At 39.4% G+C, this 15093-nt stretch overlaps 1 protein-coding gene across 2 annotated transcripts in view; it reads right to left on the reverse strand.

Annotated features, from left to right (window-relative positions):
- The window catches only part of KCTD9 (potassium channel tetramerization domain containing 9), a 32151-nt gene that overhangs the window by 9631 nt on the left and 7427 nt on the right, over positions 1 to 15093 (reverse strand). The window contains exons 3-9 of one of the 2 annotated variants that reach the window (XM_060787642.2): positions 13149 to 13192; positions 11024 to 11120; positions 9712 to 9770; positions 8087 to 8215; positions 3158 to 3225; positions 1819 to 1914; positions 985 to 1134 (exon numbers count right to left, since the gene is read on the reverse strand). In XM_060787642.2, the coding sequence (XP_060643625.2) occupies positions 985 to 1134; positions 1819 to 1914; positions 3158 to 3225; positions 8087 to 8215; positions 9712 to 9770; positions 11024 to 11120; positions 13149 to 13192 (643 nt within the window). The remainder of the gene's footprint in view (positions 1 to 984; positions 1135 to 1818; positions 1915 to 3157; positions 3226 to 8086; positions 8216 to 9711; positions 9771 to 11023; positions 11121 to 13148; positions 13193 to 15093) is intronic. The other variant, XM_067470671.1, reaches the window with a different exon arrangement.

The raw sequence follows: 15093 nt of genomic DNA on the forward strand, positions 1-15093 counted from the left end.
TGCGCAAACCCACACTCACGTATATATGCAACCATACATATATACATATACACAAATATATACACACACATATGTACACACAAAATACATATACACCGACTGGGCCACAGCAACGTGTGGCAGGGGACGGCTAGTCACTCATAAAAACACTGAAAAACACAGCAGAAGAGACTTAAAAAGCCAAAAATAAAAAATTCATTACAATGCATGTGCAAAACAACCTATTTATTTACACATGTACACAAATATATATACACACATATATACACACACAAAATACATATACACAGAATGGGCCACAGCAATGCATGGCAGGGAGGTGGCTAGTAGATAAATAAAATAATAAACCGGCTCTAGCAATGAATATATTTTGTCTGAGGTAACCTCAAAAAAAAGTCTCCAAGGATAGAAATTCTACAGTCCTCAAATGGCAGCCTCTGTCCTTGCTGAACTGCTGTTATAAAGTGTTTCCTCCAGGCAGCAATCAGCCAGTCTTTGAAACTGCAAGGCCATTAAACACTAATTAAAGTGACCAATTGCAACATTCACACTTGCTTCAAGCAGAAAAGCGTTCTTTCTCCCACTTCGACATTATTTTACAAACATATAAACTCCACTTCTCTAGTTTCCAACAGACCTCACATCCTCTGAGGATGCTTGCCATAGATGTGGGTGAAACGTCAGGAGAGAATGCTTCTGGAACATGGCCAGACAGCCCAGAAAACTCACAGCAACCCAGAATGAGGGTGCACTTTGTCCAATTGCTCCCGCAAATGACTAAACAATTAGCAGATTTTCCACCTTGAGCTGTGAAATAACTTTCCCAACAAACTACAGCAATAGTCCATGATTCGTAATCGTCATTCTAAAAACAAGCCAATTAGTTGATTCAATCTGCATAGTCTGGCATGTGACAGTAAGGAAAACCATGTGCTCAAAAGAGGGAAAAAACCCTTTGCTCTTTGGTCTCTTCAAAGTACTCACATCAAGGACTGATCCAGAAAGGTCTGCTCGTTCAAGGTTTGCGCAGCAGAGGTTGGCATGGGCCAGGTTGCACCGGCTTAAGTTTGCCATCTTGAAGTTGATGTATCTGAGATCTAGTCGAGAGAGATCTGCCCCACTGAAATTTAAACCCTGAAGAAAGGCATAATAAGATTCTGAAACAGAAATAATCACACCAAGGCCTGCTAACTCTGAGGCCTACCTCACACTGAGGTTTGCCTCACATTGAAGCCTGTCTCAGACTGCCACCTTTCTCCCACTAAGGCAAACTAACACTGAGGCCTTTCATGCTGAGGCCTACCTAACACACTGAGGCCCTTCTCCCACAGAGACCTCTCACAGACTGAGGAACCAGTTTTCTGAAGGAATTCTCCACCTCAAAAAGAGGATTTTATTTATTTATTTATTTATTATTCAAATTTTATTATTTATTATTATTCTTTCTTTATTAATTAATTAATTTATTATTTTGTAACTATAGAAGACAGCTTTCTCTTTTGTAGCATCTTAGCTTTGGAATGTCAATCTGAACAACAACAATGGTTCGAACCGGACCTGAAACAAACTCTGCATTTTTGTTGGAGACAAACTGTGAAATATTTTTGTTTACCATTAAGTATCCCCTGTAACAATTAGACATATCACAGTATTTTGATATTTAGTGTGTTGAGTATTGTAATACACTGAATTGAAGTGTTTGTACCTTATAGTATGAGAATGGAGGCTGCAGTGTTAGGATAGGGTTGGGTTACAGAACAATGTATAGAACATTGAAAAAAAAAACACACACATGCGTGCAATATTCTCTCTGAATACCTGACACCGAAGTTCAGACTTGGTTGAGGTTGCAAGTAGGAACCTGACAAATTCCTTTCGAGAAATAGGAGAATGGTCTTCAGCTGGTTGTGAATTCTAATGAGAAAGCAAAACAGGCAAAAGTGAATCAGTGCGGGTATTTCTATCTTTAGCAACCTGACTCTGGGGAAAAACTGAATTGATGGTTTTCCTGATATCCATAGAAAATTGTTATATTATCCTTGTATTAGTGGCACGGAGACTCAATAGCATGAGCTTCCTTATATAAATTGTATTTAAAGAAAAATTGGCACATTTTATTTTTAGATTACCGTATATACTCGAGTATATACTCGAGTATAAGCTGACCTGAATATAACACGAGGCACCTAATTTTACCACAAAAACTGGGAAAACATATTGACTTGAGTATAAGCCGAGGGTGGGAAATGCAGCAGTTACTGGTAAATTTCAAAATAAAAATAGATCTCAATAAAATTAATAACTGAAGCAGCAGTAGGTTAAATGTTTTTGAATATTTACATAAATCTGTAATTTAAGATAAGACTGTTCAGCTCTGATTAAATCATTATTCTAATCTTCAGTGCAAATGTACTTATGTATCCTTCCAATAATAATAAAGATAGTAAAATAATAATAATAATAATAATAATAATAATAATAATGAAATCCAGCATATGTACCTTGTTTGCTGTGTCATACTGTGTTTTTATGTCAGGATAATAATAATAATAATAATAACAACAACAACAACAATAATAGAGTAAAATAATGGAAATGTAATAACAGTGATAACAGAGTAAAATTATAAATGCAGTAACAATAAAATAAAGTAAAATAATAAATGTAATAATAATAAATAGTAAATAAATAATAATACTAATAGAGTAAAATAATAAATGTAATAAAATAATAAGAGAGTAAAGAAATGTAAACTTAATAATTAATATATTAAAATAATTCATATAATAAAATGATATTAGTAACAAAGTAAAATAATAAATAACCTTGACTCGAGTATAAGCCGAGGGGAACTTTTTCAGCCTAAAAAGGGGGCTGAAAAACTAGGCTTATACTCGAGTATATACAGTAATTTTATTAAGATTTAGCTTTTGAGATTTTAAAGATTTTATTATACAGAGTTGGAAAGTAGTTCACAATAAATGTAAAACTGCCCAGTTTGACTTGTGTTATCTTTATTATCTTGCCAATCACAAGTTATGGCATAGACAGACAAATAGATAGACAAAAATATAAACAGGATGAATTCACAGAAAAGTATAAAATGTTTGGGTTGATATCACTGAAGAAATCAGGTTGACACAAAAATTATAATTACCTTAATGGCTACTTCAACGTGTTCAATTAGAGAGTCAATCCCAAAGAATCTGGCTTCTTCTAGAACCCCTAAAATGCAACCAAAGATATTTGAAATATAGTAATAACACTGTTCAACGGAGAAAAAGTTGCGGGCCTGAAAATAGTTGTTCTTTTATGATTTTGGGGTGCTGAAAATGAAAATGACATTTAAAAATGTATATTGGCTCTAGTTTTTATGATATAAGCAATCACTTGATCACGTATGGTTGAAAAAATGCATGTTGCGACTTACACTATGGAAGATTCTAGAATGTTCTAGAAAGTTTGATGACGCAGTATTAGTGCCGTGTGCAAAAGCCAGAAAGCCCTATATAAGGCCAGACTTTTGAATGGTGAGGGTCAGTCAGCTGAAGACTGAGACAGTATAATTAAACATCGTTTTACATTGTTCTTTTTACTGTAGTTATGCCTCCTCGCACGTGTGTAAATAAAGCATTATGGAAAAAAAGATATCAAGGTAAATGGACTCCGTCAATGCTGTCAGACTCCTGCTGGAGCATTGGAAGAGGGAATCCTTTCCTTGAATACAAAAGAAAAGTCAAGAGAAGCAAACAGGATATAAACTAAAGTCACGATTAAAGCGACATTTAAACTTTCAGACTTTTCAACTGCATTAGGCCTACTCATATATGTTTCTTGCTGCACAAACATAAACAATAGACTAATTCAATAAATATTTCTCATGTATAAACTATTGGCAATATAATTTGACTAAAATTTAGCAAATATTCACGGTTTATATACATGCAGTAAAGTTAGGCGCATTATCATAATATTAACGAATTACCTATTGTGGAGAAAATTGAAATAGCTGTTGCATAAAAACCAGAGCCAATTAACACATTTAATTATTATATTTGAATTCAGCATGTTAAATTTATTAAGAAACGGCACATTTCATTTCCGCAACTGAGAAAAACTGAAAATTTGTAGAACAGTGTAATCTAAAATAATGATTAGAATCACTAGAAGTAGGACAAACCGTTAATCTTCACACATGCTCAGCAACCTGAATCCTTAACCATGGTTTTCAGAGACTATTCCAGAATCATGTTTTCTTTTCAGCACAGCATATTCATCATTGGGAAGTGAAGGAAAGGAAGAAGGAAGGAAGGAAGGAAGGAAGGAAGGAAGGAAGGAGAAAAAGAAAGAAAAAGAGAAGGGGGCGAAAACAAAAGAAGTATAGAAGGAAGAAAGGGGGAAAAGAAATGATGAAAGCAGGGGTGTGTGGAGGGCAGTACACTGACACCAAGGCAATTCTGAGTAGATACACTATTTAGAAATATTTATAGATAGAACAATGCAAAGTAGAAATAAGTTAAAAAATCACACTACTTAAAATCATCAATATATAACTGTGGATGAAATTAACCGGATCAGAGTGCAAGGGCTGGACGAGAGTGGGACCAACACAGAAATCCTTAAGCCTGATTAATTTTCACCAAAATTAAGATTAGAGTCTGCCCTCCACATTTGCTGGTTTGATTTTTGCGGATTTAATTGTTCACGGATTTGATTAACATTTTCTCTGTAGGAATCTCTAGAACTTTCAGTACAGTTCTATAGTTAACTTCTGCTCATCATGCTGAAGGGCCTAGAGGTGTTCTATAGGAATTGGGCAAGTGGTCTTATAAACAAAAGACCCTCCTCATAAATGTACAGCAGAGTAACTTATCAGCAGCAATCTGACTCAGCACTAGTAGCCAAAAATGATAAAAAGAACAAAACCACCAATGTAATATTCGCTTATGAACCATCTAGGACGTTAAGATCGTTTGGGAAGGCCCTGCTCTTGATCCCGCCTGTGTCACAAATACGTTTGACAGGGACGAGAGACAGGGCCTTCTCAGTGGTGGCCCCTCGGAACACCCTTCCTAGAGACATTAGATAGCCCCCCTCCCTTTTAACATTTCCGAAAAAAATCAAAACTTGGCTTTTTGAGCAAGCGTATGAAAATACAGGGTAACAGACACAGGAATATGGAACAACTGGAAAATGAGATTGGACAACGTTTTAACTCGGAGATGCAAATGATTTATGTCTTATTGATCTTGTTATGGTTTTATAATATATGTTAATGTTTTAAAATGTTTTAATGGTGTTGTTGGGCAATGAATTGTTGCCTCTGCAAACCGCCTTGAGTTGCCTGCGGGCTGAGAAATAATATGGTTGCACTATTTACAACAACAAGGTTTCCATAACACAAATAAGCAAATGCATAATAGCTTTACATACAGCAGCACTCACACTGGAGCTTTCTTACAAGAAGCTTCTCTCACACAGAGGTTTACCTCACTCTCCTCAGGACAACACTAGTTTTAGCCCACTGACTCTAACAGGCTTCGGCCTACTAACTCTTTTAGTGCTTGACTCACTGTTGTAGTTCAGCGTGATTGTAACGGTGCTACTACTGGTAGGAGGGAGAAGCAGGCTGCGCAGGTGTTGGAAGAGGAGCAGCAGCGAAAGCGGATTAGGGAGATAATCATGGCCCCGAGTGATTCTGAAACCTTTGAAGGTTTCTCCGATTGTGAGATGGGGGATGGAGAGGAATGCAGGGGAGTCAAGCGGGTTACTCGTGACTCAGAGTCTGATGAGGACGCCCAAAGGAAGAATATCTGTGATATACTTACCGCTCCTAGAGAGGACGAAGATTTCATGGGCTTTGAAAGGAATGATGGGTCTGGGAGTGACATGGGGGAAGAGGATGGGATCGATTGGACCCGTGTACAGGAGATTAGGATATCTGTAACCAACCCACCTCCAGCGATGACTTTGAGGGGTTTACAGAGGAATGGCAACTGGGGAGCACTTGGCAAGATCTAAGTCTTGACAGACACTGGCAGAGGTGGAGGGATGGGCACTCGGGTTCAGCTGCAGGGAATGGGGCAGCTGAGAGCGATGATGAAAGGGTGGGGAGCACCTCATCTTCTGATGAGGAACTTTAGGATAAAAGTGAGTACTGTTTGCATGACTTTTGGGGTGTGAATCTTTGTTACTGCCAATTCTTGAGCTTGGGTCCTTGGACTACAGATTCCTGTGTTCCTGTGCTTACTTCTTGTGACTCTGCAAACTACAACTTCTACTCTCCGGCTTGACTCCGGACCGCTTTGGGACAACGCGCTTTTTGCCTCTTTGTTTACCTGCTTGCATCGTGCTACGACTTCGGACCGTTTTGAGAACTGTGTTTTTGCTTGCTCCTAGTTTGCTTTTGTATTTTCTGTGAACTGTGTGAGTTTAAAGCGGATTGCTGAATGCCTTAGTTAAACCGGATTATACGCCAGGATAATCCGGGTTATATTTCAGTTGCTTTTTTCACTTTGTTTTTGATATCAACTCTTTCTTTGCACTTTTAGCACTGAAGTAAGTGCTCCAAAGACTATTTTGTGAATAATAAAACTGTGTTTGAACTCTGCATTGTGTGTTGGGCTCCTTTAAGGCTTCTGGGTCTTGACATTCACACTTTTGTAATCAAAAACACCCAGTTAATTTTAATATTTCTGACTTCTCCAGTGTAATTCAATGGCTAGCTTCCAGGGGAAATCCACCATAGGATCATGCTGGAGAACCTAGAAATTCTTAAGAGTCCTCTCAGATAAAAATATTAGCCAGTAATTCATGGTTTTTCACTGAATGGGGGACCTGTGCCCCTAACCCCAGCAGATCCGGAGGGCTGGCTTTATATTGTTACCTTTCTTCTAGTGGTAACATAATATTACTACATTTCTTTCAGTGAGTTCATGGTAGTTTAGATGGATACAAATCATCCCACTTCGTTCTCACATCAATTCAATTCTCCCAGCACTTTGACCACTACACCTCTCTAAATCATCCCGTATGTTCCGGCTTCCAAGCCTGGCACAGCAGCCACAGAAATTCAGTGTGTTTCCATTTTGCACCCCTCCATGTCACCTCTTGGGGAGCACAGATGGTTCTAACCATTTCTAAGAACTTTGCACGAACCACACAATCTCGTAAAGCTGTCGGACATTTGTGGTCTATATTGGATGTAATTGGGGACTGAGAAAAGAGATTTAGGTCTTGGCTGAGCAGTCCCACAGCTCTCCAATTTAGGGTTGGTGTATTTCCAGTGCAAGTGCTGTTATTTGTCACTGGGGACATGAAGAGCTGAACGAAATTTAGGAGGACGGGATGTAAAGGTCGCCAATTACAGTTGGCGGACTCTTACGGGCAATCCGTTTTGCCTTTGATAAATGGGACTGCAAAAGTCCTGGGCTCATTTCAGCCCAGGGAAGTAATTCTCTTCCATGTCATAATTTTCCTCCAGCCATATTACATATAATGTGGGATTTTCCTAACCAGGTTTAATGTCTTTTTTCAAATAACAAAAATCCTTAATTGAGCAGTTGAAAGAAAAATATGGAAAGAAGAAAATAAAATTATTTTTATACTGTGCTAGCAAACTGACCCATCATTCAAAATATTTATTTTGAATATATTTGTTGTGGTAAATAGTTGGAAGAGATCTCGAGGGCCTTCCAGTCCAACCCCCCACCAAGAAGCAGGAAAATTTAATTTAAATCGCCCCTGACAGATGGCCATCCAGCCTCTGCTTAAAAGCCTCCAAAGAAGGAGCCTCCACCACACTCCAGAGCAGAGAGTTCCACTGCTGAACAGCTCTCACAGTCAGGAAATTCTTCCTAACATTCAGGTGGAATCTCCTTTCCTGTAGTTTGAAGCTATTGTTCCATTGCGTCCTAGTCTTCAGGGAAGCAGAAAGGAAGCTTGCTCCCTCCTCCCTAGGATTTTATGACTATTCATGTATTTTGGTATGAAGAGTAAACTAATGATTTTTTAAAGTTTGTTTACAATGACTATAAGCATATAAATCTAAAGCAAGTTTTATTATCATTATTACAATCGTACATACCCAGCAAATTGATGCCTTCATTAACAATGAGCTGTCCATGTCGCAAATAGTTCAAAATTGGCTCAAAGTACTCAGGACTACGGTCAACCAGGAAGGCTCCTCTGTGATCCCGTTTGTTTCCCCAGGCATCTGTTTCCAAAAAGAAAGGTCACACAAAAAATAGATGCATAATGAGGTTTATGTACTGTGTAAGCCAACATTAAGCTGTTCTAAATTATTTAACCCATGCTGAGTGCAATAGGGAAATTTTAAGTCAAAGATAAATAAAAATAAAGCATTAAAGCAAACAAAAATAAACAACTGAAAGGGTACAGGTGACAATGCAGACTTTCCATAATGCTGAAAAAGCACTGAGTCTTATCCATTGCTTAAATAATTACACGTATGCCACAGCAAGTCTCAGATTTGCAAATCCGATCAAAGAAAATAAAACTAACCAGTTGCTCAGCAGATTGCTAATATGCGCTAAAGATTCAGAGATAGGAAGCAAATCTTAATAGAGCTGTTTTGAGAATTAAAAAAAATTGCGAAACTGAGAACAACTGCATTCCAATTTTATAATCTGACAATGGGGAGCACAAATATTTGGGCCGCTAAAAGACTTGGTGCCTCTGAAAATACAGACTATTGTGACAATTAAGTTTGGCTGATAAATATATGTTACAATTAGTGTTAATCAGTTTATCAAGTAATGGCAGTAATCAAATAATAATAATAATAATAATAATAATAATAATGCAAAGACTCTAGCACAGTGGTTCTCAACCTGTGGGTCCCCAGATGTTTCGGCCTTCAACTCCCAGAAAGCTTAACAGCTGGTGGACTGGCTGGGATTTCTGGGAGTTGTAGGCCAAAACACCTGGGGATCCACAGGTTGAGAACCACTACTCTAGCACATGCCAGTAAAGGTGGTTCCAGTGGTGGCCAGCACACTGGGTGCAGTGCCTAAACACCTTGGCCTGCATCTAAACACAATCAGTGCTGACAAAATTGCCATCTGTCACCTGCAAAAGGCCATCCTACTGGGATCTGCACACATTATTCGCTGATACATCACACAATCCTAGACACTTGGGAAGTGTCCGACGTGTGATCCAATACAACAGCCAGCGTAGAGATCTTGTTTGCTATGTACTCATCTTATTGTGTTTCAAATAATAATAATAATAATAATAATAATAATAATGATAATAATAATATTTCTAACCCGCACCTCTCTCCCCGAAGAGACTCAGGGCAGCTTCCAAAATAACACAAAAGCATGGCAAACATTCAATGCCATAAAATCAATCACATTCAAAACATTTTAAAAACATTTTCATATAAATTAAAAACAGAGAAACAACTCTGGCAACTGTCAGGCATCACTCGTAATACTAAACAATTAAAATCTATGCAGGATATAAAATTAGACTTAAATAAATTAGAGTTAAATAGAACTAACTAGACTTAAACGGTCATTGTCAAACTTGGTCCACTAGGATAGTACCAATATTATTCATCCTCCTTTCCATAAGAATTGTTCAATACGCCTGCCATTATAGTCTATTAACTCTGAGAGTTGCTTCCCTTTTAAAAAGCACATTGATACAGACACACTTAGAATAATTTCAGTACATACTGACCTTTATCTTTAAACATACGAGACAGCATGCTGTCCGGTTCCTTACTAACTAATGTGCTCCTAGGAAAGAAACACAGAAAGCAAGAGTAAAATGAAGACTTTGATTTTGTTCTAGAACATGTAATGGCAAGATAGGTACATTATCGTGTCTACTTTTGTTTGAAGACCAGATTTCCCTATTTCTCCTTTTTTTTTTTTTTTGCATGGTAAAGGTCTAGTGGCAAAATAATATAGAAGAATAATATTTTTAAAATATTATATCCCGCCTTGAGTCCTCTTTGGGGTAGAGGAAGATGGGATATAAATAGAGTAAATAAATAATGAGAATTTGCTGGAAAGGATGAGAATGAAAAGAGTACAGCCACGGTGGTCCACGCTCTTGTTACATCCCGATTAGATTACTGCAATGCACTCTACGTGGGGTTGCCTTTGAAGACTGTTCGGAAACTCCAACTAGTCCAGTGGGAGACAGCCAGAGTACTTACAGGAGCATCATACAGGGAGCATACCACCCCTCTGTTATGTCAGTTCCACTGGCTGCTGATCCAATTCCGAGCACAATTCAAAGTGCTGGTTTTGACCTACAAAACCCTATACGGTTCTGGCCCAGTGTATCTGTCCGAACGGATCTCCCTCTACGTCCCACCTCGGAGTCTAAGATCTTCTGGGGAGGCCCTGCTCTCGACCCCGCCTCTATCACAAGTGAGGTTGGCGGGGACGAGGAGCAGGGCCTCCTCGGTAGTGGCCCCCCACCTGTGGAATTCACTCCCCGGGGAAATTAGATCAGTGACATCCCTCCTTTCCTTTAGGAAAAAATTGAAAACATGGATTTGGGACCAGGCATTCGGACAATCTGGCAGATAAAGAAAGGACTTTGATGATGGACAGGAATTGACCAAGTGGAATGGAATTATGGAACTCTGAAAGACGAACGCTGAGCATGAGATTAGTTTTATTGATAGCGTTATATACCGACTGTTTTAACTGTGATAATTGTTTTAACTGTGTTTTGTACATTGTGTGTATTTTGTGCAGGCATCAAATTGTGCCTTTTTGTAAGCCGCCCTGAGTCCCCCCTCAGGGGTTGAGAAGGGCAGGGTAGAAGTACTCGAAATAAATAAATAAATAAATAAATAAATAATACAGCTCTGAATGGTCAGTCTGCATTTTATAGGGACAGTCTGGTTTTCTGGAATGTTATCAGAGATTCTGTATGCTATTTCAGTGCAAACAATCTTGAAGTGCTTTGAAAAAAACAAAATAATTCTGTTTCACTCAAGTGTAAACTTAAGAATAATTTGGCATGTTCTTACCGAGTAGTTGTGAAATACCGCCCCCCAACATTGAGTGTGATCCAGTCTGAATGAGAGCCTGTTAATGCTTCTGGGGTGTTTACATCAGTCTGGAGATCTGCAGACATGTATATGCATAAACAGTTTTAAAGCCATTGTAAATGTTTGGTTACGTATTTTACATGACAAAAAAGGAAATGTTACCGTTTAGTTGTATACAAATGTTTCACAGTAGGTAGGTAGTCCCCTGACATTAAGTCCAGTCACGTCTGACTCTGGGGTGTGGTGCTCATCTCCATTTCTAAGCCGAAGAGCCAGAGTTGTCCATAGACACTTCCAAGGTCATGTGGCCGGCATGACTGCATGGAGCGCCGTTACGTTCCCGCCGGAGCGGTACCTATTGATCTACTCACATTTGCATGTTTTCGAACTGCTAGGTTGGCAGAAGCTAGGACTGACAGCGGAAGCTCACGCCGCTCCCCGGAATCGAACCTGCGACCTTTCGATCAACAAGCTCAGCAGCTCAGTGCTTTAAACCACTGCGCCACCGGGGGCTCCAATGTTTCACGACTGAGTACAAAAACTAATACAACAAATAAATTATATTAGGATACTATAACCATTTTTGAAATGCTTGCATGCTGGTCGCATTTCAAACATGGTTATAGTATCCTAATATAATTTATTTGTTGTATTAGTTTTTGTACTCAGTAGTGAAACATTTGTATACAACTAAACGGTAACATCCATATTCAACATCTACACAAAGGACCAGCCACTGCCAGAAGAGACAGAGTTTCATCTATGCTGATTATCATGCCATTACTGCTCAAGCAGGGAGCTTTGAGATGGTAGAACAGAAGCTTTCCGAAGCTCTAGGTGCTCTTACTGCCTATTACAGGGAAAACCAGCTGATCCCCAACTCATCTAAAACACAGACATGCGCCTTTCATCTCAAGAACAGAGAAGCATCCCGAGCTTTGAAGATCACCTGGGAAGGAATCCGACTGGAGCATTGCAGCGCACCCAAATCCCTGGGAGTCACTCTGGACTGTGCTCTTACCTACAGGAAGTGCTGCCTGAACATCAAGCAAAAAGTGGGTGCTAGAAAAAATATCATACAAAAGCTGACTGGCACAACCTGGGGATCACAACCAGACACAGCGAAGACATCTGCCCTTGCGCTGTGCTACTCTGCTGCTGAGTATGCATGCCCAGCGTGGAACACATCTCACCACGCTCAAACAGTGGATGTGGCTCTTAATGAGGCATGCTGCATTATCACGGGGTGTCTGCGCCCTACACCACTGGAGAAATTACATTGCACCACCTGCCATCCGCCGGGAAGTAGCAGCCAATAGGGAAAGGACCAAGGCAGAGACATCTCCAGCTCATCCCCTGTTTGGGTATCAGCCAGCACGTCAACGACTTAAATCTAGAAATAGTTTTCTAAGATCTACAGAGACACTCGCTGGAACACCTCAGCAAGTGAGAGTCCAAAAGTGGCAGGCTCAAACCTCAACCAATGGCTGATACCAAATGAGAGACTCCCCCCCCCCCGGGCACACAGAAGACTGGGCGACTTGGAAGGCGCTGAACAGACTGCGCTCTGGCACCACAAGATGCAGAGCCAACCTTGAGAAATGGGGCCACACAGTGAAGTCCGCGACATGCGAGTGTGGAGAAGAGCAAACCACTGACCACCTGCTGTAATGCAACCTGAGCCCTGCTACATACACAAGGGAGGCCCTTCTTGCAGCAACACCAGAGGCACTCCAAGTGGCCAGATACTGGTCAAAGGACATTTAATCAGCTACCAAACTCACAAATTTTGTATTTTGTCTGTTTGTTTGGTTTGTGCTGATAGAAATGTAATATAATTTGACTGGTTGTCCTGACACGACAAATAAAATACCAAATTTGAAATGATATACTGTATCATTTTCTATGCATTTCAATTGTTTATAATCAATATTATGTACACATTATGATAAAATATTACTATGTTTCTATTGCAAGTTACATTTAATAAAACATGATTGTACTACATGGTGAACTTTATTCCAATGAATAGCCATAATAATAAAGTGGAAGTGTACCTTTTTTTCAACTTATGCATATGAAACAAATGTCTCTGGGGGCTTACCTATAAAGGGTTCCCCTTCACATACAAAAAGGACATCATCATCCCTGCATTGGAAAGAAATACAGAATCTGTTTCCTTGTACTGAGAATGACAGGTTAGATACTTTCTGTGGAAATTTATTCAAGGAGAAATCCTTGAATTGGTTTGTAATCCAGGTTAGGCAAGACTCATTAGTAAACATCAGGTTAGTGTTAGACCCAGGCTTTTCCTTAGTTCTGTCTGTAACTAACCAAAACAAGGGAAGAAAATACTGGAAAGGTTCAAGTTAGATCCAGCTTTTAAGATGCAAATGCAAGTCAGGAGGACCCGTTTGAGATATGTTTCCCTCAGATTCATTCAGCTTCAAAGGTGTGAACAGAATACTTCACAGAACCTCTACAAGAATCCAAATACAGACTAGACAACCAGCTCTCCAATCATTGGGTTGGAAACCAAAAATAGTTGTCATTTCACATGAAAACACATGAAGCCACTGTCCCTGCAAATATCAGTTAAAATATTTATTTATGACATTTGTATGCCACCCTTCTAACCCCAAAGGGGACTCAGAGCGGCTTACAAGGTATATATTACATACAATATATTATGCATCGCTGGACAATCAGTAATGTGCTTGATATGTCAGTGCTTCCTCTGTCAGAAATATTGTGCTTCAGTAGTTATATTTATATTTTTAATGTACCAAACATACCAAGTTTGTATGAAAATGTGACTCTATTTCCTGTGCTGGACAATAACCAAAATAAATGATTTGATTTGAATATTAAAAATTAACTAGGCATTTTTAATTACAAATATGTGAATCAAGCACTGAAAGGGTTAAATTGACATAATGACTCAGCAAAAGCTGCAGTTCAACATAAGCAGGTATGGAGCCCCCGGTGGCGCAGTGGGTTAAACCCCTGTGCCGGCAGGACTGAAGACCGACAGGTTACAGGTTCGAATCTGGGGAGAGGCGGATGAGCTCCCTCTATCAGCTCCAGCTCCTCATGCGGGGACATGAGAGAAGCCTCCCACAAGGATGATAAAACATCAAATCATCCGGGCGTCCCCTGGGCAAAGTCCTTGCAGACGGCCAATTCTCTCACACCAGAAGCGACTTGCAGTTTTTCAAGTCACTCCTGACACGACAAAAAAAAAAAAAAAACCAAACAAAAAAAACCCAAACATAAGCAGGTGTACCTGTAACTTAGTAGCCCTCAATCTGTGGGAGAAAGACCTCAGTGAGAGAGGTCTCAGTGTGTTGGTAGGTCTCAATATGAGAAGGCCTCAGTGGTAGTTCACCTCAGTGGGAGAAGGTCTCAGTCTTAGAGAGGCTTTAAAGAAATAAATGTGAATAGGCCTCAGTGAGAGAAAGACTTATGTGAGGTAGGCCTCAGTATGAGAAGTCCTGGTGTCAGAAGCTTTGTTGAGAGGAAGCCCCAGGTTGAAGACCATTGTGTGTGGAGGTTGCTGTGTGTAAAAAGCTACTGTGTGAAGCTCCTGTGTAACTTCGGTGTGAGAAGAGACTTTCTGAGAGCGAAACTATTTATCTGCATGAGACATAAGGCCAGTGGGGAAGCAACAAGGAAGTATAAAGAATTTTGTTCATGTTATGGAAATCTTGTTTTGGTAAATAGTGCAACCATATTATTTTGCTATAAAGAAAAGCCTCCTATGGAAAAGATAACATTGATCTATGTGTTTTTATTGTTTTTATTACTTTGGGCTACTGGTGCTGGGTCACACTTCTGCTAATAATTTATTCTGCTGTACATTTATGAGGAGGGTCTTTTGTTAATAAGCCCACTCGCCCAACATCCTCTTCATGTCAAGCAACAAGAATTAACATTAAATATGTATATGAGCAAACCATGATTGCTGCAGTTACTGCAGATGGAGAAGAAACTGAGATAAAAGAAGCCCACGCCAAAGCATGGTTTGGTATTTCTATCACTTGAAAGCA

The sequence above is a fragment of the Anolis sagrei genome, chromosome 7 (assembly GCF_037176765.1).
Source record: "Anolis sagrei isolate rAnoSag1 chromosome 7, rAnoSag1.mat, whole genome shotgun sequence".
Lineage (NCBI taxonomy): Eukaryota > Metazoa > Chordata > Lepidosauria > Squamata > Dactyloidae > Anolis > Anolis sagrei.